Source organism: Triturus cristatus, chromosome 4_1 (assembly GCF_964204655.1).
Source record: "Triturus cristatus chromosome 4_1, aTriCri1.1, whole genome shotgun sequence".
Lineage (NCBI taxonomy): Eukaryota > Metazoa > Chordata > Amphibia > Caudata > Salamandridae > Triturus > Triturus cristatus.
In genome coordinates this window covers 884,434,400-884,459,804 of record NC_140585.1, presented here as the reverse complement: position 1 = coordinate 884,459,804, position 25,405 = coordinate 884,434,400, and the positions used below count along the sequence as shown (strand labels likewise).

General features: G+C 46.8%; 1 protein-coding gene across 4 annotated transcripts in view; it reads right to left on the bottom strand.

Annotated features, from left to right (window-relative positions):
- The window catches only part of TMEM209 (transmembrane protein 209), a 269,726-nt gene that overhangs the window by 35,181 nt on the left and 209,140 nt on the right, over positions 1 to 25,405 (bottom strand). For all 4 annotated transcript variants that reach the window (XM_085653621.1, XM_085653623.1, XM_085653620.1 and 1 more), the window contains one exon: positions 6,638 to 6,709. In XM_085653621.1, the coding sequence (XP_085509747.1) occupies positions 6,638 to 6,709 (72 nt within the window). The remainder of the gene's footprint in view (positions 1 to 6,637; positions 6,710 to 25,405) is intronic.

Sequence of the window (25,405 nt, the reverse complement as noted above, 5' to 3'; positions counted from 1 at the left end):
ACCCTCTGACAACAAAAACCCCCCTAGGAGGAAGAAACAACCCCAAACCAATCCCCACCCCGCACCCCCCACCCTATACTTCGAAAACAAGCATCTGTCGCCCTAACAGTGTGTAACCAAAACCAAGCTAAAACGCTCGGGCCTGAGTGCTAGTGGACCCCAGAAGAAATCAGATCAGACCTGAATCACCCGCCCTGGCCGAGAGCAACAAATGTGTAGGAGCACCAAGGCCCGACTACGAAGTCCAGCAACCAGGAAGCACACCCCCGCCTCCCCTCCTCAGCAAGAACATTACAAGCAGCAAGTATAAGTCAAATGGTAGGGCTGCGGGAGAGGTCCGAAGTGTCTATTTGAGGAGCAGGCTGGGTCACAGAGTCCGCCCGCCGGGGGGAGATGGACCACTGCCCGGTGGCGTCAGGACCGGTGGGCGCCACCGAGGAGGCCGACGAGGCCCCGGACGCCCGCCGCAGCCGCCCCCCGGAGCGCACGACAGTCACCTCCACCCCGGCGCGCCCCCGGGGCCGCGTGCATCGTCGCCTTCGGGATCTGGAAGATCGGGGCGCTCCTCGCCCAGCCCGCCCCTCCACCGGTGATCGTCGATCAGCACGCTGCAGGGGACACTCCTACGCGAGCCAGGTCCAGGCCGCCCGCGGCGTGTCAAAGAAGAGTCTTTTGCTGGAAAATGACCCGGAGGCGGGCCGGGAACTGCAGCGGATATTGGAGGCCCAGGGATCGCATCTTCTGCTTCACCTCCATGTAGGAGCGTCGGAGCTCCTGGACCTCTCGGGTGTAATCCGGGAACACCATTATGGTGTGATTTTGGTAGCGGAGAGTCGCAGAGCGCCTGGCCTCCCTGAGGATCGCATCTCTATCCCTAAAGTTCAGGATCTTCAGGATAAATGGACGGGGGGGGGGCGCTCCCGGGGGCCTCGGCGCCAGGGAACGATGGGCTCTTTCCACCACGAAACAGGCCGAGAGGCTGCCCACTGGCATCCAGGATTGAAACCAGTGCTCCAAGAAGTCGTCCGCGCGACACGCCTCCGCTCCCTCCGGGAACCCCACCAGGCGGAGGTTACAGCGGCAGGCACGATTTTCAGCGTCCTCCACCCGGCGGTGCAACTCTTTAGAGTGGGTGGTAAGCTCACGCACCTGGTCCTGCAGCTGGCGGATATCGTCTTCGGCCGTTGAGATACGAGACTCCGCTTCGGATATACGGGCCGTGGCGTTACGCAGGTCTCGCCACTCCACCAGCTCACTGCTGCAGGCCTCGGGGCACCAGGGCAGTACAAGCAACGTTGGTGGGGGGGGGAGGGGGGGGAGGAACGCCGGACCCGACCGCTGACACCCGGTCCGATGGGGAGGGCCCCCGCCACATCCAGCACCCACAGCCGCTCCGGCCACCCCACCAGGGAGTGCACTAGGTGCCCCACTCACCGCCTGGTTGTCGGCCCGGCTCCACAGCCCGGGATGAGCCCCACAGCACCCCACTGCCAGCCACAGGATCGTAGGCAGGATTCCCTCGGGGGGGGGGGGGCCGCCACAGCAACAGCGCCGACCTTTCCAGCAAGCCAGGACCTCCAGGCCCAGTCGCCTCGTGGGCGCCGCGGGCTTGAGTAGCCGCGTGCCTGCCCTCAGCAGCTAGGAACGCAGCCGTCTCCCGCCGGGCGCTGATGAGAGGCCGCAAGCCCGGCTCCGGGGGCCGATCACACCTCAAACTCGCACCGGTGACTGCCGGGCGGGCCAGGACCCCAAGACAGCCGAAGAACGGCCGGCCAGGGCAGGATCCGGTGAAATGGGAAGGATCGGTGGGGTCCGGCGGCCGGAGCTTCACGGCAGAGCAGCCATGCCGGTCGGGCGCCACCTAGCGCACCCGGATGACCACACTTTTAAAGCCAGGAGAATCAACTCCTAGGTTTGTAGGGGGGTGTCCTTCTCATGCAGGGCACCCTCACACTTATAACTAAGCACCCTGCCTTCAGGATTGCATGGCCTACCTTAGAGGCGACTTATAATCTTAAGTGCAGTGACCTCAGAAACAAGTTTCCTTACATCTGTTGAGTGGTGCTAGCACCAGCTCACACAGGCTGCAATGCAGACCTGTAGTCACGTTTGAGTGGTCCCTCATGGGAGGCATAATACATGCTGCAGCCCATGGGAGACCCCTGGTGTAACTATTCCCTGGGTACCTTAGTACCATACAATATGGACTTAGAAGGGTACACCAGTAGCCAATTAGGAAGGTATCAAAGTACTTACCATTGTCCAATTTAGGGCGAGCGCACAGTGACTGTGGTCCTGATTAGCAGGATCTCAGTTGGACTAGTCCGAAAACAGAATGACACCAGCAAAAAGTAGGGGTGACCATGAAAGTAGGTCCCGCTTTTCTACAGTCTGTTTCTGTCCCATGGGCAGGGTGAAAACCTGATTGGACTGAATTTAGAATCTTGTGCTGTTCCACAAACCACTAGATATGCTTGTCCGCAACTTTCACTAAGATTTTTTACTGGAAAAGCAGCAACGATATTAGCCAGAAATTGCTGCAGGTGGACAGGTTGGCATTGGCTTATTCAAAAGGTACTGAAGTGTTGGAAAGGGGTTGATCTCAAATTTCCCTGAGAAGGTTGGCCAAACAAGGAGTTCGCCTTTCCAAACAGAAGGTGGAATTGGGTCCAGCAGAGATCTCAATGTAATTGTGCTGCTCAATTCCATAAACACTTCAGGAGTTGTTAGAGAATTGGTACCTCATTTATGAATAGTGGCCCAGACTAAGTCGCTAAATTAGACAACCTGAATATACCATTGAGAGTCTGAGGTGGCACTATCGGCCTGTAGCACTATCAAACCATAGGCCTTGCATTCTTGCCTGGCTTGGGGATAAGGGTGATTTTTGCTTCCAGCATCAAAAGGGTAATTCCTCCTTCCAGAATGATGGAGTTAAATAGAACAGAGACTGTACCAATAGGAGCTCCAGTAAAGGTTTTATAAATTGAAGTATGAACAAGTCAGAGCCTGGAGTATTATTCAGGTATATATCTTAAATATCTTGAAGTATTTCCTGCCCTTCAACTGGTTTGTCTAGCCAAAGAAGGGCACAGACACAGATGGCCGAGGAAGATCTAAATATATTCCATCACTTTGCTCCGGTTGATGCCTCTCTGGATGAAAGCATAGCCTTCTCTTCTCCTGAAACTAGTTTCCTATTTGGGGCCTTCAGTCTAGCTATAAATGCCCCACTCACCATGCCCACAGAGCCAACAGCTGCAGTGCCATGTGTCTCTCAGCTTTATTGTCGTTTTCTAAAAGTACTTTTGGCTAAGAAAGGCTAACTTGTCTTTGTTAGTACTATGAAACTGCAAAATTACTATTTTCCTGGGCCTCATCATGGTAGCCTCGTGTGTCTTCACATTTTCAGCTTCCATCAGTTCCTCAGTAAGCTGGGTTTCCAAAAGTATCTTCTCTCTAGCTGCCTAGTTTCCACCACATTGCATTTCCCCTCAAAGTCACCTTGAGACAGAAGTGTCTCAATCACTATTCTCAGAGTCTATAACATAGTGCTATATCCCTTCAGACTAGCCATCTTGTGAGCTGGATTTCTCAGTAGGTGATTGCACAACCTCCACATTCAAATCCTAGTCCACTTTACCTCCTCTCTATCATTACGTGGGCATGGTCAGAAATGTTGATTTCACACATCTGACAATGAGGTTTCCTAGTGTGCATATATCATCTTTCTTGTTATTGTTAAAAATAATAAACTTTCTGAACTCACTAAAACGTAGATTTCCAAAATATTAGTTGCTAGAGATTGTGTAAAAGGGACCTGGACATGAAGATACAATTAAATTTGTATAAAGTCCATACACATTTTAATAGAAAGAATAAATAATAACTTTCAGTTGAGAGACTTGCCAGGCATCAGACATACTGCATCAATGGTACCACCAGGGTGAAGTCAGAAAATATCAGGATTGCAGCACTATATATAGGGGACTCTGGTCTCTTAGACATTTGCATAACTATTTCCCTTTCACTATAATTCAGCAGGAGAGCAATAATGACCCTCGGTGTGGCTCTTCACTTGGGGGGAGTGACTAGTGCCTGATGAGCACACCCCACTTAAAAAAACTGAGTGTCCTTTGAATACAAGATGGTTCAGTACAAGGTCCTCAACAAAATTATCTGGCACCCTCACTACTCATGTTATGCAGTAAAGAACAGCCTTCAGCATATTCCCATATGCAACTGCATTTTTCAGGTCCTAAACTGTGTCTAACTTTTGGTTATGCTCTTTTTCTACGGATGGCACCGTCAGATAAGTGGAAGTCTACCCTTAAGTAGGTTCACATCCAGCACGATGCTGTGAACATTTTTGTTTTAGAATTTGTGTGTGTCCTTGGCTGCCATTAGCACTCTCAAAATAATGGTTCTGGTACCTTCGTCTCTGGAGCACCACCAGGAGGAGGAGGAGAAAAGGAGAGTGAAGATTTCTTCACTGTTCTCTGACCATTATGTGCACTCCTCCAACTTGGGCTGTACATCTCGTGTCTCTTTTGCACCATAGTTTCACGCTACTGGAGAGGCTGAACACGTGCCTCCTAGATCCAGGATCAGTTTCCACGGAAAGGCAATGACTTGCCATAGTCTGTACCTCTTTGCATCATGACCGGCAAGACACATATGGTTTCAAGCACCAGGACGTCAGAGGATTAAGCTTCAAGCACCTTTCTTTACAGCTTCCTGGCTGGTACTTACAGCATTGTAGGGCTGATGGGGGAATTCAGCCATCCTGGTTTAGTGGCAGTAGAGTGCAGTGCTTAGGGTATTGGCTGGGCGTCAGCCCCATTGCTGATTTCTCTCAGTCATACTTTCCATGCAATGCAGTCACCACACGCCTATGCAGGGGAGTGTCCCATGAACAGAGAATTGGGTTAAACGAGTATTAATACCAGCTTCAAATTATGACAGGGCACCTCGGCTGGAGTTTTTTCAGATGAAGACCAATCTTTTTGGCATTGATGCCACGAGCGCCCAGACGCTGCAATTTTGGCAGGGGTTTACTTATAATCTTTATTATTATCAATACAACACAGCAGTGGGCCCCAAAGACATATCCAATGGGGCGCTTTAAACAGCACAGTGGTCTTGTGACAAAACAAACTTGCTATTTTACATCAGGCAATTTTCAGAGGTCAGTTTTATTATTGTGTGTTCAGTAGATCCACACAGTATTCAATTCAAGTTGGAAGAAAGAGGCATCTTCAGAAATCTAAACTAAGGACAAACACCTCCTCCTTCTCTCTGTCCCTTAAGTGAAAACCCTCAACCCACCTTACTGCAGTCTCACCTCCACAGATCTCTTGGACAAGGAGTCCTAAAACCCAAAGGGTCTGGTAAAATACCCCTTTGAGAAAGCAAACTGCACGCTAGCATTGGAGACAGTAATGCACTGGAAACCCCACCAATGATTCCAAGCCTTTACAACCATATCTTTCGCCAGAGTCATTAGAATCAGCTTTCTAACCAGGTTATCCAGATTCAAATCAGGGAAGAAAAGAAGCTGATGATTGTCCATTTAGACCACTTTTCTCACTGCTGCCCCCACAATCCTCTGTCTCCATTTAGGTGAGTGCAGGGTGACGACAATCATACCTCATGTCTGAATCGCCTATTCAGATGCTGGAGGGAATCCAGTACACCTATCTGGTCAGATTGATTCTTCGACCCAAACACCTCCGTTTATCACATTTGTTTTTTTATTTTTTACAGTAAGGCATAAGCAGGCAATGCCATTTGAACTCTCTCTGGTATATTATCAACCTGCTCAATCTTTGCATAAAGATTCAGTCAATTGCCTTGATTTTTAACACCACCACGACTTGAACATTGGTGTCAGTCACAGCAGAGTGGGTACAGGTCCTCAGGCAATAGGTGCCTTTTCGGCCGGGTTTAGGCCTTTCTTTTCATTGTGTCTCCAAGTCATCCTTTCTTTTCTTCTTTGAGGACCCCCGGCAAGACCCAAAGTAGTGCTCTATGCTTTTTTGTGCAGTCAGTCATGGCCTTGTCACAAGACAGATGGAAATATAACAAAATGGACCTGCAGTCCCTTCGGGCTGTCACTGTGATATGCATATTATCCGCTGACCAGACAGTCTCCAAGGCAATGGCCAACACAGACAGGCACCGTGGAGAGGGGCACCACCCACATCTGGTTTGCTCCAGTCAACAGACACCCAGTCATCAGGTTTGCCACCACCTCTACCCGGTTTGCCCAACAGCACCCATGGAAGTGTATGCCTATTTGGGGGAAACCATAAAAGAGCAACAGAGCAGCAGGAAGGGCTCTCTTCCCAAAGGCTTCTTACTTGGGGATACACAGGGCCATCAAGCAGACAGTGTGTTGGTGGGCATGTTAAATGGGCTGTTGTGTTCACTGGAACTTAGACATTTTTACTATGGAGTTGGTGGTAAAACTAAGAAATTATGATGATTTTTTTTTTTTTATTATTTTTTTTTTTTACACAGGAGTATTCTTTTGAGATTTTCATTTTCCCCACAAGTTCTAACTTTTGAAACCCATTAAGCAATGCTGCAACTTCATGACTATATATGGAGCTGTGAATAAAAAAAGAAATCTTACATTTCGAAACTTGGCGGTCCAGGAGTCCATATGATCCAAAAGCTGTCGATTCATGGTGACCCTTGCCCACACCTGGGGAGGAAAAAGAAACGGTTACTCAAAGTGTCGGCACTTGTAACTATGGTATACAACTGCCTCTATTATCATCTCAGTTGCTTTATTACTACCAGTGAAAGTGGGCCTTGCATAAATTTAAAGAACATCAAGATAAAATAAAGAAAAAAACCTACCTTCAAGTAGAGCCTCCCTGAGAAAGGCCTCAGCACAGCCCTTCTTTCCCCTAAGATGTAGTCATTAAAAAGTGCAACCATGGACAATCGCTGAAACAAAGATGGACTGGCATTTGCAATTAAGTGATGTACCCGTACAACAAGTACTACATATACTGCAGGTGAGCAACGTTCCCTGAAGTCTTAAATGCTCCTTTTCTCAGTGGTCAAATATTGGTAATAGTTTGTCAAGCTGTAAATACTGCAAAGTGGTGACCGCATGAATCACAGCTATCATACAAATATCAAGGATTTCCTAACTAAGCAGAATGTGATAGAAGAAAGGCTACAGATTTTGAAGTTCCACTGGGAGATCAGGCATTACCAATCACTTTTGTGAAGCGACTCTGGATCGCACAAAATGCTGCCCTCTAGAGTTACCATTCAGACAAGATGGACAAGGCAGACGGTGGTGTAGCCTACACAGATGTACCTTTCACCTACAATCGAATATAATTGTACTGTAAGGCATCTTCCTGTGTGAGCAGAACAAGGCTGCTGTGTTCATGTCCAACAAAACCAAATTCCCTCACAATGGATGAAATAATTTCAGCGTTCGACAGAAAGCAATAAACCACTGCCTATTCATGAACAAGTTTAGGTCCTGTGGTTAGAGAAAATAGGTCTTCAAAAACATACAGTGCTCAATCTCTAACTAAATATTTAAGGTGTTGGTCATTTTGAGAATCCCATTTTACCACACTAAGGAACATCTTTCAAAAGAGTCAAGAAGAGCTGCATCTTAATCTTTCTTTTTCATATCCCTGTAAGCCTTTTCTCAAGCTAAATCAGGCTCTGGGGCTACGTGGATGAAGCAGATCAGTGTTGGGACTTTAAATTACTACGCTAAAACTGCTTGTGAGCATGAAGCATGGAACTTATTCTGTGATTGCTTGCATTCCCGCTTGTCAAGAAAATTCACACCTTGGTGGGTGTTCAATTTACTCACAACTAAAGTAAACCTGGGAGCGCTTCAGGGGGCAACTATGTAGACTGATCAGGAACATCAACTTTCAAAAGCACCACTAGCTGACAAAAAGCAAATGCTTGATCAGATGCAAATCATCACCATGGAGTAGCAGAGAAGATGCCAAGATAACAGAATAGGAGAATCTCTTTGGGTCCCATTCAAGTCTAAAGAGTAGCACATTATACTGGAAATACGGCCTTTCACCACCAGCCTGCGGAGCTTTCAATGCCTCTCTAAACAAAGGATAGAAACACAGGCCCTCTGCAGAGCCCTTGGCCAAAGGATTCATATAGCTCAACAGAGGGCAATATTTGTAACTTTCAAGATGTAAATATGGGTCAGAATCACAACATCTAGGATACAAGGGAAGACTAAGTAGCATTTACTCATCGAACACTCAAACCAGAGGCTCCGTGGGAAATTTGGACCTGGGTCTTTATGGCCATCCGCCTGGCAGCATCAACAAAAGCTCAAAACAACCCTGTCTCTCCTTAATTTCCCTAATCTATAAAATAATCCCAGTACTCGGGGGCTATTGATGGGTTGGACTCCAATTTAATAGTTTGATATTACGTTTTCTTGCTGTTTTTCTTTCAGCAGTTTGTAGAGAGCATTTGTTGCTGTTTTATATTAGTTATAAAAGAAATTGTTCAAAGTGCAGTAAGACGATTAACAAGCAAGACAGCCATGACCTCTTTGGCTTGTCTGACAACAATAACGTGGACAATGGCAACTGTTGAAGGAAAGAAAATTAAGGAATCTGCATGCAGTTTTGGGACCAAGAATCTCATGTTCGGGGGTGGGGTTAAAAGAAGGGGGGTCTTCCATTCATATGAAGTGAATTAAATGCAAGAAGGCCGACCCATTCTACCTCGAACCTGAGCAACTTCTCATTCCTATCCTCCGTTTTGATAGACACACTCACAGGCACTCTGTAAAGTCCCTCTAAGAAAATGGCTGATCGTCCTACAATAAGTTACTACGGTCTGGCGTCAACGCCATCGTTCATAATGGCAGCAAGCCTACAAACGTGCTTTGATGTAAATTTAGTAGTCCAAATGGCTATCTGCACTGAGGAGTCAATGCAAAGAAATACACCAACACGCTTGATTTATGATGAATTCTAGGCCTAGGTATGAAAACTGTTCCAATAGAGAGAACGGGAGCCAGTCTATCCAAGTCAGCATACATACGATGGATACAAGGGAGCTTGTTCGGTAGGGAGGGGGTCAGAGGGAGGAATGATAGGAAAAGGGTGTTGGGAGTCGATGGGAGGTGTTATGGTCTAAGGAATAAGCTGGTTAGTCCTAAAGCACTGTTTTTGATCCTGCCAATAGGAGGCATCCCATTTCTAAAACTTAATGTGAGTGGTTATTTTTTTTTATGAGGACGTTTCAAGTATTGAGTAAACTTTATACAAAGTTCAAAATGAAATTAAACCAAATTATTAGTAAGGTATTGCACAAACTTGAGCCAATTCAAGTGCAATATTAATTCCTCACAAACTTGCACCATCCGTGGTCGGACAGGACCATTACCCGGTAATAATGAAATAGAATTTGAAAGATAGCCATTCACTTTGTTGCATTTAAGTTTTGTGCCTAATTTCAGAAGGCCTTCAGTTGGATCCCAGGGGATTCTTATCTTTAACAAAAGTTTAGAAGTTGTGCTGTATGCCAGAACCCTCATTTACTGTGAAGAGGTTAGCAGGGTCCAGTTCCGATTTCAGACAGAACTTCTTATAACAAAAAAATAAAAATAATTTAAAACACAAAAACACTGGGGGAAAGGGGTTGAGAAAAGGCCCAAAATAAAAGTTGAAAACAAGTAATGGTGAATCAATTATGGTAGAGTTTGTCTTGTATAGATAGCAAAAGTCCTAATTACCGAAAAATGGAGGCACTTAACATTGTAGAACGTTTATATAGGTTAATTTCCACTACAGCAGCCCGGAAACTCGGAAAACGTGATAATTTCTAAGGTCAGTCATGATAGGATTATAGTATTACTCTATAGAACACATTGCTCAAAGCCTTTTCAATGCCAGTAATGTGCAGCAACAACATAGCCAGGGAATAGTTCCAGTGTGCTGGACGTCTCACACCCTGCCTCTAATACGCTAGTGACATTTAGTTAAAAATAACTTCAAAGGCTGATTCCTGAAAAAGTTTGTCACATTTCTTGTGTATTCCCATTAGGAATCGCAAAATATTGCTTTTTCCAAGAAGTTAATCTATTTAATGAGGATTTCTTATCTGCTGCTTGCCACTTTTAGAGCATCAGGTAATAAGAGTGTATAAGATGCAGAAAAAAACTAGGGTCAACAACTTCCTGGAAAGGACATCATTCAACACTCCATTTCTAATAGCTATCACATTGCACCACATAGGCTAGAACCACCAAACAGGTGGCTTGAAGTTTGTGTATCTTGTGGTGTCCAGTTTACAATAGATTTCATTTAGGTATAGAATAGGCTGTCAGATTATTGGATGAAAAGCTTATATGCGCTTTCTGTTCTCCACACCGTTGACCATTCAATTAAATGGAGCAGATTTAAAGGGCAGGGAGAGAAACCTATTTTCCTAGGGCAAGCATCCCTTTGGTTAGGCATTCTGGGATATTTCTTAAGGTCCTGGGACGAGAGGCTCAGGTTTATAGACACGCCATTACAGAGATGACAAAATTGTTTTGCAGCCAAGACAACTTGCAGTAGAAATATCCAGGACAGCCTGTGTGCATCGAACTTGCTATCATATGCCTCTATGATACAGTGCGCCATCTTCCAAAGTAGACCTGCCTCAGAGGTAAAGGGTCAGCTACAACGATATGGCTACCACCATTTAGATGGTGTGCACCACAGCCTGAATCACCTCTTGATAAGTACAAGATGCATTCTAGGACATTTTTGGGAATGCGCACCTTTGATGGTCAAATTTTTATGGCACAACAGCTTTGGTGCCTTTTCCTGGTTTGGTGAAAATATATTCAGTTGTTTCGAGATATACGACATTGAGAGTCTGATGTACCCATTCAAGCATGTATAATTTTCAAAAGGTTTGCCAACTCCTAACAAAGTTGTGCACAAGAGTGCACCTGCACAACCCACTGCAATTGCACTGGACACTGTTAACCATTTTCTTTACAACGTTTGCTGAAGTAGGAACAAAAACACCAGAATACCAAAGAAAAGAGCGGGTGGGAGGAGGTAGAATTCTAGAGGACGCAGCTTGGTGGAAGACACTATGTTGCATGATTCACGAGTGGGCAGGTAAACCTGCGACTTAGATTTTAAGTAACAAGCCACACGCACCTATGGGATTTGCCAGTATTGCAGGCCACACAGTGGAGATGTATAACCATGACATGATGGTAAACACAGGAGTGGCAGTGGTTGCACAAAAGTGGCTGTGAAGTGCGGGGGGAATATGCAAAGAGGTTGTTTTGGGTGTAGTGGAGCACACAGGGGTACGAGTTAAATAGACTGTAGAGGTCAGGGCCACATTGAGGAAAAGCTGAGGACAGAGAGGGGCTGCATGGGGAAGAAAGCACCTTCATGGCCAGTTGGAGCAGGACAGGCTGGCACATCAAGGGGCTGAATAAGGGTGAGTAAACCGATAAGTTTTACTGCCATAAGAGAGTTCCAGGACACACACAAGGCTGGGAAGTACAGCGACATCATATTTTCACACAATTATCATACGCCAAAACACCAACTACAATAACAAGCATTTGCAATGCAATAGGTCTCGCATTTATAAGAGTTTGAGCTATTGGCATTGTAAAATTACAAAGCCTTTTATTTATGTTTTGGTTTTAAAACAAATAAAAGGCATTGTCATTTACAATGTCAGTAGCATAAACTCGCATAAAAGCAGTGTGCGGCGTGCAGCAGTGTGCGGAGTGCAGCAGAGAGGCGTGCATCAGCGTGAGGCGTGCATCAGCGTGAGGCGTGCAGCAGCGTGAGGCGTGCAGCAGCGTGAGGCGTGCAGCAGCGTGAGGCGTGCAGCAGCGTGAGGCGTGCAGCAGTGTGTAATGCAGCAGTGTGTGGCGTGCGGCAGTGAGGCGTGCGGCAGTGCGCGGCGTGCAGCAGTGTGCGGCGTGCAGCAGTGTGCGGCGTGCAGCACTGTGTGGTGTGCAGCGGCGTGCAGCAGTGTGCGGCGTGCAGCAGTGAGTAATGCAGCAGTGTGCAGCAGTGTGCGGCATGCAGCAGTGTGCGGTGTGCAGCAGTGAGTAATGCAGCAGTGTGCAGCAGTGAGTAATGCAGCAGTGTGCAGCAGTGAGTAATGCAGCAGTGTGCAGCAGTGAGTAATGCAGCAGTGTGTGGCGTGCAGCAGTGTGCGGCGTGCAGCGGTGTGCGGCGTGCAGCGGCGTGCGGCATGCAGCGGCGTGCAGCAGTGTGCGGCGTGCAGCGGCGTGCAGCAGTGTGCGGCGTGCAGCAGTGTGCGGCGTGCAGCAGTGTGAGGCGTGCAGCAGTGCGCGGCGTGCAGCAGTGTGCGGCGTGGTTTGTAAACAAGAAAAGCAGACATCAAAGGAAGGGTGGGAGGGAACGAGCATATGGGGTGTGAGTGGTAACGAAAGTTCTGGCGAAAGCAGTCTGCTGCTTTCAAGTCCGATGCCAGATGCCAGCTTCGCGCTTGAATGCCTCACATGCACTGGCCATAAATCGCATTCCTAAGGTCTTGTGCCCCTTACTAAATCTCTCTGAATGCGTGAGGCGGCGCACGCGCAGGAAGTAGCTGGTGGCAAATGGAATGCGCGTGGTTGTGCGCGTAACCGCCACCCGATCCGCCTTCGGAAGCCCCTACATAAGTCTCGCTGAGCGATCGCTTATGCGATAGCCAGCAGTGTGCGGCGTGCAGCAGTGTGAGGCGTGCAGCAAATGGAATGCGCGTGGTTGTGCGCTTAACCGCCACCTGATCCGCCTGGGAAGCCTTTGGGAGATTTTCAGAAGCCCCTACATAAGTCTCGCTGAGCGATCGCTTACGCGATAGCCAGGCGAGACCTAAAAAGCACTATAAAATACCCACACAAACACCCACTTTAGAGAACCACATATCTACTATAATACACCGATCACTGTATGCCAACACATTAGCCATCATGAACCCACACTGCTACCATTTAACGATGCCGTAGACTGTCACTCCAACTTAGTCATGCTGATAAACCCTTTTACACATTAGCAATCTCAAACACATCTTATTCCAATCCAATCTATCTCAAATGATAACAGGTTGACAGTTTAGCAGGGGGGAGTTGGGGAATTCCCATATTAAGGTGTAACATTCAGCTTGTGTTCCAACCAGACCGTACCAGATCAACCTCCACTTCCAATCTAGCATACAGTATTCTGTAAACCACATATCTGTGTTAACATAAAATAGAGCACTACAGCCCCACCACCATACACTGGCACCAGCACCCCCATATCATGCATTTCCTCCTTTAACTCACCCCCCAAAATACCTACATCATCTAGGTATCACAAGGCAACACAATCATTCAATCTTATTTTATATAGGACAGCAAAAACAATATATGTGCTCAAAAACCAGTTGATGACCAAACACCCCATCACACATCAATACAGCTATGTTAATAAGCCCATACCCAGCAACTTTAATCTATATAACCAACAAATGACCAAACTGCTACTAAACAATCCCCCACACATACAATAAACCTACCTTCAAACATCATCTTACACAATATTCAACCATAACACCACAACACATACCATTAGATACCCAACAAAGCTGCAATTATACAACTATCATCACGTATCCAAACAAACTATTGAACACACTCATAACTTCCAACATACACAAGGCACCACCATTATATATCAATATACCTACCACCATGCACCCACAGAACAACCATTTTACAGTGCTCAACAATGTCATTTCACGACTGGGATGGTCCAATATAATAACGAAAGCCACGCCCCTATGGTATACTCAGTTTAGGGCTCTTATGTCACCAACCTGGATTTGGTAAGTGGGATATAATAGGGATATCCACTGTCAGGGATTTAATTAAGAAAGGGTCGCTCCTTGGGTTCGCCGACCTGCGGGAAAAATACGATATGAACCAAAGGGAAATATTCAGATATCTACAAGTTAGACATGCCCTAACCTCGGCATTATCAGATCTCACAAACATTCCAGAATCGTCGCCGCTAGAGGATAGACTGCTAGATGGGCCACTCCAATCAAAAGCAATATCACTAACCTATAGAAAGCTCTGCAATAATCTAACAGACCCATTTCACAAACAGGGAGCAATGGCAGGGAGATGTGGGGCCAATTGATGACGAAGATTGGCAATCAGCACCAATGCCCCTCAAAGAAGCAGTAATTAACTCTATATTCAGATTGATACAACTCCGAATTCTACATATATCTTACATGACAGGCACTACTTTGGAAAAGATAGGGGCGAGACCAGACTCGCTTTGCCTTAAGGGCTGCCTACAACCGGCTACCTTTTATCACATGATTTGGGAGTGAATAGAATTAAGGCGAATATGGGAGGGGGCAACGACACACATCCAGAGTGCCCTGGGGAAAGAAATACACCTTACTCCGCGATTAGGTCTCCTTAATATCTGGGCCCCAACTGACCTTACAGAGGTAGAGCAACAAATGACCACACTGGGTTACACCCTGGTTAAACGAGAAATTGCGAGAGGGTGGGGGGGCAACAGAAATACCCTCTCCCCGAATATGGATGAAAGAATTTGATAGGTACATGGCTGCAGAGACTGAAGTTTTTAAGTCACGAGGGTGTCCAAGGAAATGGGATAGGAAATGGGGTAAATAGAATGAGTACCGTGGTATCCTATGTATCTCCCCATCGGTGGAACTGGAAATGCAGCATAACAGAGAAAGATATGGAAGTACTGTGATTGTAACAATTTCCTCCAAGGCAAATGTAATGAGGACAGTGACGAATTTGGTATACTGTATGAAACATGTATGTGATTTTATTATTGAACTTAATAAAAATATTGATAAAAAAAACAATGTCATTTCAACATGTGAAAGAACTTTTCACACACTGATAAACACAAGCTTCATCATGTAATAATAGGGATGGGAGTTAAGGTCGAGTTACTGCTTTTTTTAACCCATCATTTAAATAAGGTGAAATTTCAGTACACAGTTGAAGAGGGGCAGTTTGGTGAACGGATTATCACACTGGATGCATATTTTACAGTAGCTGATTTTGCCACCGATTTTTTCCTTTTTAAAACCATATCACAGAGATAACAGACCCAATCATTCATTGCATCAAGATGTCCAAACCCACTTAGGGATTTGGGAATTAAATGAAAATTCTCCGAATTGGTTTTCAATCAATCAATCATCGTATTTATATAGCGCACTACTTACCCAGAGGGTCTCAAGGCGATGGGGGGGGGGGGGGTATCCGCTACTGCTCGAACAGCCAGGTCTTGAGTTGCCTCCTGAAGGCGAGGTGGTCCTGGGTCAGGCGGAGGTGGGTGGGGAGGGAGTTCGTCTTGGCGGCGAGGTAGGAGAAGGACCGCCCCCCTGTGGTGGCTCTGCGGATGCGGGGGACGGCGGCGAGGGCGTGGCTGGTCGAACGGAGCTGGCGTTTGGGAGCGTAGAAGTTGAGGCGGCCGTTGAGGTATCCTGGGCCTTGGTTGTGTAGGGCTTTGTGTGCGTGGGTGAGGAGACGGAAGGTGATTCTCTTGTTGACCGGGAGCCAATGCAGATCTCTCAGGTGTCCGGAGATGTGGCTGCGACGGGGGATGTCCAGGATGAGTCGTGCTGAGGCGTTCTGGATCCGCTGGAGTCTCTTCTGGAGTTTGGCGGTGGTTCCGGCGTAGAGGGTGTTGCCGTAGTCCAGACGGCTGGTGACGAGGGCCTGGGTGACCGTCTTCCTGGTCTCGGTGGGGATCCACCGGAAGATCTTACGCAGCATGCGCAGGATATTGAATCACGACGAGGAGACGGCGTTGACTTGTCTGGTCATGGAGAGGGAGGAGTCCAGGATGAAGCCCAGGTTGCGTGCGTGGTCTGTTGGTTTGGGTGCGCTGCCTAGGGCGGGGGGCCACCAGGAGTCGTCCCAGGCGGAGGGTGAGGATCCCAGGATGAGGACTTCAGTCTTGTCCGAGTTCAGTTTCAGGCGGCTGTTCTTCATCCATTTGGCTACCTCTTTCATCCCTTCGTGAAGGTTGGCTCTGGCGGTGGCGGGGTCGTTGGTGAGGGAGAGGATCAGCTGGGTGTCGTCGGCGTAGGAGATGATGTTGAGGTTGTGCTGGCGTGCGATGTCTGCGAGAGGGCTCATATAGATGTTGAAGAGGGTTGGACTGAGTGAGGAGCCTTGAGGGACGCCGCAGATGACTTCAGTGGTTTCGGATCTGAACGGGGGGAGGCGGACTCTCTGTGTCCTTCCAGCGAGGAAGGAGATGATCCACTCCAGTGCCTTCTCTCGGACTCCGACGTTGCTGAGGCGTTGTACTAGGGTGCGGTGGCAGACGGTGTCGAAGGCCGCGGAGAGGTCGAGGAGGATGAGGGCCGCTGTTTCTCCGTTGTCGAGCAGCGCTCGGATGTCATCGGTGACTGCGATCAGGGCGGTCTTGGTGCTGTGGTTGGCCCGGAAGCCAGACTGCGAGGGGTCGAGGGAGCCGTTCGTCTCGAGGAAGGCGGCCAGCTGCTTGTTGACGGTCTTCTCGATGACTTTTGCAGGAAACGGGAGCAGCGAGATGGGGCGGTAGTTCTTGAGGTCGGCGGGGTCAGCCGATGGCTTCTTGAGTAGAGCGCTGAGTTCGGCGTGTTTCCAGCTCTCCGGGAAGGTAGCGGTGTCGAAGGAGGTGTTGATGATGTCCCGCAGGTGGGGTGCGATGATAGCGTCGGCCTTGTTGAAGACGTGGTGAGGGCAGGGGTCGGTTGGAGATCCGGAGTGGATGGAGTTCATCGTGCGGACGGTGTCTTCGGTGCTGATTGGTGTCCAGGAGCGGAGGGTGGTGGTGGGGGGCGGTGGTTCGGTCGTGGTGCTCGTCGGTTGAGTGCTGAAGCTGTTGTGTATGTCCGCGATCTTGTTGTGGAAGTAGGAGGCGAGGGAGTTGCAGAGGTCTTGAGAAGGGGTGATGTCGTTGTTTCCGGCGTTGGGGTTGGAGAGCTCTTTGACGATGTTGAAGAGTTCTTTGCTGTTGTGTGCGTTGTTGTCCAGTCGTTCCTTGAATGCAGTTTTCTTGGTGGCGCGGATGAGTTGGTGGTGTTTCCGGGTGGCGAGCTTGAGGGCAGTCATGTTGTCCGGTGTTGGGTCTCTGTGCCAGGTTCTCGTGGGCTCGGCAGTTCCTCTTGGAGCTCTTGAGTTCGTCGGTGAACCATGGGGCTTTCTTGCTGCCGGGTCTGCTGGGCGGGGTCCTCAGGGGGGCGAGCTCGTTTGCGCAGTCGCTGATCCACTTCGTGAGGTTGGTGGCCGCCTGGCTAGGGTTCGTGGTGCTGGTGGGAGGGTTCGTGCTCAGGGAGGAAGCGAGCTGGTCGGCTGTGATCTTGTTCCAATTCCTGCGTGCAGCCTGTTGCTGGTGGTGGTGGATCGTGGTCCTTGCGAAGCTGAAGTGGACGCAGCTGTGGTCCATCCAGTGGAGTCCGGTGGCGTGGCTGAAGGCGATGTCCTTGCTGGATGAGAAGACTGGGTCGAGTGTGTGTCCGGCGTAGTGGGTGGGGGTGGTCACCAGCTGCTTGAGTCCCAGGTTGGCGAGGTTGTCCAGCAGGGTGGTGGTGTTGCGGTCGTTGTTGTTCTCCAGGTGGAAGTTGAGGTCCCCGAGGAGGATGTAGTCAGCGGAGCAGAGGGCGTGTGGGCTGATGAAGTCGGCGATGTCTTCGCTGAATTGTGTGCGTTGTCCAGGGGGTCTGTAGATGAGGGTGCCTCTGAGGGTGGTCTTGGGGTTGATGTGGACTTGGAAGTGCAGGTGCTCGGCGTTAGCGAGGCTGTCATCGGTGTTGGTCGTGATGCGGATGGTTTTGCACACAGAGGGAACACGTACACTAGTGTGTAACTATTAGTTGGATGTTAAATAATGAAATGGGAGCAGAATCGATAAAGGCATATTTTGCAAGGTTAAAACTGCGTCTTCGTATAAAATGTCATTGTTTAGCCCACAAGGCAGGGTTAAAATGTTACTGGGAGTAATAATTACCTAAAGCGAGTGGTAAATATGTTTCTGCCTTAAATGTGCCCTCTGAGGGAAGTGCAATAGCATTCATCCGGACCATTACCTCTCTTCTAATGTATGATAAAAAGCGAGTTCGCTGTGCTCTACGTGATAGGCACCCACCACGGGAACTCAGTACTTGGGGCAGGATATACATTAGTTGATGTCATCACTAAACAGTGGAGGCCTGAAACGTTCACATTCAAGGAAGATTTTTATGGCAAAAAAAGTACAACAGCTGCACAGCATATTCATGTGAAAAGTGTTTGGATTAAATTGACGCATAGGGACATTCCTCAGGTTTGAGTTTTTCAATAGTGCAGACACTATTCTGGTGGACATTTGAGCACTTTACAGATCACAGAGTGAAGTAAACATTACATTTGAAAGAGTATCAAACATTTATTAAACATAAGCATATCTACATGTCTATGCCTTGCGGGATTAAACAGTAATAAGATAATGTCACAAGTACATATACAATCAAAATAAAACACCAGATAATCAGTAATGTTTTAAGTGTGTTGAGTTTTGTAATATTTCAGTGCGTCAATGATCAATATTGTAGCAACAGAGGATACATTTAAAAGGGGCTATCTTGTTGGCAGGGAGGTCAGTGAGCAACTATTCAATCAATCAATACATGTATACCAACATTAGCTATGTTCATTATGTGTATGTTTAGGTTCGGTTTAGTGTACAATGAGATTGCAAGGGATTCATTCAGCACTGTGAGTTGTTGCAGAGCTTAAGAATTCTTAAAATAGTTTTTAATTACAGTACACTGCAATTTAACTGTGATTATATCGAATGATAAGAACGCAGTTCTGTTTCAGTTCAGTTTGAGACTGCACTGTGATTGGTATTTTAGCCATGGCATCTTTTGAAGACACTAGTTAGGCCAACATCAACTTTCCCCTAGAGCTGCATGCAGTTTGTGTATTCAGGGTAAAATAGACCTAGAGATTTTAGGAAGTCAACTATGTATAGATTTAAAAAAAAAAAAGCTAAGGGCTAGTACCGAGCCCAGTGTGACCCTAAAAGGTAGGGTGTGAATGCGTTATTGATCTTCACAGCCTAGTATGGTTTGAGGCCCAGTAGCTATAGGCACTTCCGATGATGTTGAGCACCACAGTTTCAGTGCCATCTCATGCTTGAAAGATTGTCAGGATCATGTTGTTCAAGTAAGCCTGAGATTGGGGTTGGGGCTTGTGGGGCTGGGTGAGTCTGATGAATGTTATTTTTTTATATTTGTAGAGCGGTCATGCATGGTATTAATAATCTGTGGGGAATATGGCACGGATTAGGGGGATTTCAAATATTACTAGACAGAATAAGTAGATAGGTGGTTTACACTAGAGGTTACTGGTTGGGAGCTAGTGAACATTCTGCAATAGTGTTAACAGGGGTGTGTTGGTTAGTACTAGGTGAATTGTTGCATCAGAGTGAATGGGCGTACTTCTGGAATAAGATCGTTATCGATTGACAAATTGGAAGGTAAAGGGGCAGGGGCAAGGGACAGTGATGTAGGAGGTTGAGAGTAAATTAAATTATGGAGCCAAAGTTAACGGAGGATGGAGAGAGAGAGAGAGAGAGAGAAGATATAGAACCTACTGTTTGAAAGAAAAAGAAAAAAATATATATACTTTATATGCTCAGATACATGAAAGGAAAGGCACTGATTTGGGTACACTAGTCTCAAAGGCTTAGATCTCAGACAGCAAAGTACTCTTTCAAATTAGCATATTTGCTAAAAAAGTAATTTTTCACGTTGGCCAGTGATGCAGGTTTTCCTTTGTCCGTTTTAACACTGACATGCGACAATGACAATTTGCATATTGGCCCAATGAAGCACATATCACTATTCCAGTTTTCACATTGCTCTGAAAAGCACACGCAAAGGTTATTTACCTTTATTTCACAACATTTCTTCAGCATGGTCAAATTTTATATATTCATGTGCTGTGAATATTGCTCGCCCCCATGGTCAGAATCGCTGGTGCATTCAACTATATAGTTATTTTAAAACATTAAAAAGTCGTCCATATTCCTCTGATGAGGCTTTTGCATACTCTCATACAGAGCATCAGCTTGAGTTCCACCTCTGTTAAAAAAAAAAGTCAGTTTGGTTTGGCTTAAGCAGCTAAGAAATGTTCATTCAAGGCCCCCAAGAAGCTGCTGGGGTTCTGGTCCTTTCATACGTGCGTTTCCACTGTACCCACTGAAAAGTACAAACTGCCATGCCAGTTTTCCCATCACTTCATTAAATAACACACCGAATTTTCATAATCTCTCAAGAACTCCATTTCTGGTCATATTTGCAATAGTCCTCAGGCTGGTTGTGCGTAGGTATACACAAAAACACAAATATGCTAACCATTGTATATGCTGCACAGGAAAACAATTAGGGGCAGACTAGCAGGGGCGGCTCCTCCGTTCGAGCGGAGCGTCGCCACACTTAAAATATCCCCAAAGCACCAGAAATGAAAAATGAAATGGTTATTCTTTACCAAGTTATTTTTCATCCCTCTTCCTGAACAGAGCCTCAGGGCGGGGCTGCTGCTGCATGACAGAAGCTGGTAGGGGCACTGTTTATCATGCACGGCCACACATTCACACTTTAAACATCTATGGAGAAAGTGCAGCCCTCCAGGGCGCTGTGGAGTGCCGAGTGAGGCCGCTCCCTCAAAGTTGCGGAGGGTAAGTGTTGAATGTTTTATATTTATTTTGCTTGCGTTTGTCCGCCTCCCCGTAAATGCCAGCCACCATTGGGGCACATTAATGTGCACACATCTAAGTGATCTGGCCCCTCTAGTGGCTGATGGCACTTGTAGCTCGTCCAAGTTGTCCAGCACTGCGGCGACCGCGGTCCAATTCTGTTCCGGATGCAAGCGGCCCCTTATCAGAGGCTGCAGCATCATGCACCATACTGGCTGGTACCACAACAGCGCTGCGAGCAGCGGCGGGCTCCACACAGACTCAAGTCAAACTTAACTTTTAAACTATTTGATAACTGCCCCCTGTTAACCGGTCCCTATCTTATTAGCCCGGTCTCGGGGCTGGGCTCGAATGTGTGGCACAATTGCTGCAGTCTCCTTGACATGTATCCCGTGAATCAGCGAGCCGAGCACAGCTAAGCCAGCTCCCCAGGCCTGCAGTAGACAGTCTCTGTCAATCACATGACTCTGCGGCTGCCAGAGCAGCGCGACCGCGCACTGCTTTCTTTCCCGACAGTGCTAATTAAAGCGTTCTGGCTTGAAAGCTTCAGGAGACACTACACTGAAATACGCTAGTCTAACGCCTGATGCGTGGTACTTGGCAGGGCTGTCCATGTGACGGGCACAGTGTTGGCAGTGAGCAGCTGCGGGCAGGGATCAAGCAGCAATTTGCAATAAAAACGTCATGAGGCCCTGCCTCTCAGCCTGAGAAACACATTAGTACCGGTGTCAGAAATTACACAGCTGTGACTATTGTACACAACCACCAAAACAGGTGCACAGTTTCTAAAGGGGAGCATAACCAAGTCTCTTAGGTTCTGAGCTTTATGATAGGCAATTTTAATTAAGGCTTTGCACAAATATGCATTTCTCTCTTTAGATGCCTTATTGTATGACAAAATCTAGGTTTCCAGAGACCTTTCATCACCTGTGGCTTTTCCTTTGGAAAGCTAAACAGCCATAAGCACAATGAAAACGAGCAACCATGCCTTTCTACTTAGGCTCCTAGACTCGAGAACAAGGTAACTGTGCACTTTAGGGCCTTCCACACAATGCGATGATTCTAAACAAAGGCTCTTTCACCTCTTCACTCCTCCCATCTACTGACATGTCCCTAGCCATATTCTATCAACAAGAACCCTCCAGGACGTTCTCCCTTTGAAGGACTTCTGTGAGAATTTAACACAAAAACTATGCAAAAAAACATTGAGAGAATACTTTAACCTTCCACATCTTTCTCATTTTCCTGGTACTATGTAAGATGCCCTACTGCTTCTTGGAGCTAGGTCGGTGCTGTAGAAATAGATATTTACAATTAAATAAAAAATCCCTCGCTATGCCACTGCAGTTTCCATCTGTGTATATGTGTGTGTATAAACATCGATAAAGGTTGCAGGGAGGTTATAGTTGGGTTCAGATTTGATACCTACAAAACCATTGAAATTCAGTAGTTAGTTATACTTATCTCAAGTAACTATAACGCGGGCCCTAAGGTAACTATAACTCGCGCCCTCGCCATGCATAGTTTTCTCATCAATTTTACAGCAAATGTTGCAGTGGTATTTTCAATGATGTCATAGAAGATGCTATGAGTGATGTAATATGTGGGGTAATTAGCAGTGCATGGTGGAGGTGCGAGTTATAATTACCTTAGGGCGCAAGTTGATATAACTAACTATAACTGCTAAATTTCTATGGTTTTGTGGGTGCAAAAAGGTGAACCTAACTAGAACGTCCCTGTAACGTGTGTGAATTTTTAAGGTTTAAAAAAAAAAAAAAAAAATCTATTTTGTTTTTTACCACTGAATTTCTAGTTTTCTTTTTTACTGTAAAGTAAGGTTTACTATACGTTAATCCAATCATTGTCCGCAGGCTAACCCCCCCATATGCAGCCCCCTCCTTGGACTGATTTCCTCTGGTGTATTCTTCCAGAAAGCTTTGATAACATGAATCCTCGTATAGAGAAGACGATAAGACTATGAAGTGATGCATCTCCATCAAATAAGGGTACTTCCTCTTGACTATATAAAGTAAGTGCTTCTTTATTTGGTGGAGATGTCCTCCTATTCTTTGGCATCAAGAAACCGTCACCAAAATAGTCGGGAAATGCACTGGGGGGGCTTTTTGGTAAACTGCCCGTCATCCTGGCAAAAGGCAGGAAGACCTTTGCATACCCTAATGTGGATGGTGTGGGCTCAAATAGGCAGAGCTTTTGTGAGATTTTTGAACATTTGCATACTCGTAGTAATTTAAAGGGAGAACCATGGGCTCTGCTCTCGCCAGTACAGGGCAAGAAAGAATGCGCTTGTCACAGTGACTACAGATTGTGCTCAGATAGATTAACGATGCATTCACCTCCTTCAAGAATTTCAGATTGTTTTTCAATGTGCAACTGCCGCGAAAACACACTTGCTTTGCCTTCGCCAAGCCCAAGAAATTAGGATAATTTGTCCTTTACAGAAGTGGTGCTTCAACTGGGGCACCTGGTATGGTTATATTTGTAAGAGCTTCGTGTTGAGGTTTCATTTCTGTGAAATAATCATCAAAGCCAGAACGGAACCTCACCTGCCTGTTTATCCAAGAGTCCACTATTTTTCACAAACTCTCTACCCAACTGAAGTATTTTCTACTGGTTAAAGTGCTACCTTGTTGGGTAAATGTCTAGTGCATATTCTACATTACAGCTTCGTAATAGACCAAGAGGAAATGTCTCCAGTGACCTTGTGTGCGTTTAATTTTGGCAATGTTATTGTTCCTCGAGCATGTTGTTACAGAAATCTGTGATAACATGAATTTTCAATCACAAAGGAGGGACTGAGGGCTTTTTAGACAGGTCCAGCATACATGCCCTAACAATAATGAAGATACAAAAGGTATGCTGTTCCTAATTGAGACAGGGGGAAACTGGTTTTGTGTGGTCACGAAGTGTAGGAGGATGAGGATTCCTCCTCTTGAAATATAGGGCCCTCACACACCCAGCAAGGTGTCATGCTTCATCATATGGGTTGCTCCTAGTCAGGTCGGCGCTGCAATACCGGACGGGCTCACAATGAGGGGCTCTTTGGCAGAGATCTTTTATTCAAAATGCCATTTGGCGCCGTGGGGGTGAGGGGCCTAATCAGTGTAGGTGAAGGTGTACAACCTGAAAAAAGTATTAAAAAAGGTCAGGGAGTTCCAGCGAAAACTATTTTAATCAATAAGTCTGCCACCCTGATTAAAAGTAACAAAGGCGCATGTCTGAGATTGTCTCAGGTAGGGCGCTCTATTGTGCGGTCAGCATGTTTCTCACCTGGTAGTTAATCAATCTGGTGGCGATTTGTCAGGACCTAATAAAATCAAATCTATCTACACATGGGAGGTTGTATGGTATGATCTACCCTTTTAAACCAACCTAATACATGCTATGTGTAGTACCTGATAAAGGAATAAAAACAGTTAAGATCAGATGTACCAGTATAAACAAAACTCTCGTGTTCCCTGTGTGACAAGTTCACAGCACACAGTGGTGATGATTAAAAACATACATAATGTGAGTGCCATGTGGGTGACTCTCACAAACATTTTATCGTGAGGATTACACAGGCGTATCTGGTGGAACACTACCATAGTTGCAGAAGGAATTGACGAACTCACCCTAGTTGGGTTTCTCTATCTACTTCCTCGATACCCGGCAGGTATTTCACAAGGAATTTCCTTGTGTGCTGCGTGGGTTGTGGATTATAAGAAAGGAAAATTAGAGCATATCACAAACTATGTGATTAAGGTGTATTGAGCGATGCAGAAGTCTTACAAATTAGTATCGATGTAACTAGGGGTTGCCAAGAATATATGGTAAGATGTATCTGGTACCCTGGTGACCGGGGAAGAGCAAAGGCCCCACGCTCTCCGTTTCTGCAGCAGAAACTGGACCCGCCACAGGTGGGACCAGACTACCGCTCGGTCCATAAACAACGGGTGTTTCTTGGACTCCTCATGGGTCCATTCCACCATGTAGTGCAGTTGTGCCGCTTGGTAGCAATGCAAAAGGTTAGGAATCCCCAGGCCTTCCTCTTTCAGGGATCGGAAACTTTGTTCTTGGCTCATTTGGGTTACCAATCTGCCCAGACAAAGTGACATATTGCCCACTGCAGGGAGCAAAACATGCCCATGGGGGCTGGATCGGGAGAGATTGGAACAAGAACAGGATCTTCGGGAGGAAGATCATCTTCAAAGTCACCACTCGGCAGAACCAAGACAGATGGTAATGTTTCCATTGAGGTAGGTCTTTCCGGAGCTGTAGGAGCAGGGTGCGGTAAACGAGAGACACAGTCGCCATTACTACTGAGGCTAGTCCTAACTGTGGTATGGAGGTAGCCTCCCATTGGACCTGGTATTGACGTGTTAGCACTGTTAGACCTGTCAGCCCTTTGGGTGGTCCCTCCTCATCATTATTTATTTTGTCCCACTTTTGCCTCAAACCCTGTTTGAATTTTTCCTTTTTGGGAACCACCAGACTTTTTAGTGTTGCTGCAGATTCAGGGAGCCATTTTAGCTACCCCTGAAACTTCTGTCTGAGGGCCTGGAGCACAAAATGGTGGCCTCCCATGACATCACCAGCATCCACTGGAACCTACCAGCACCTTC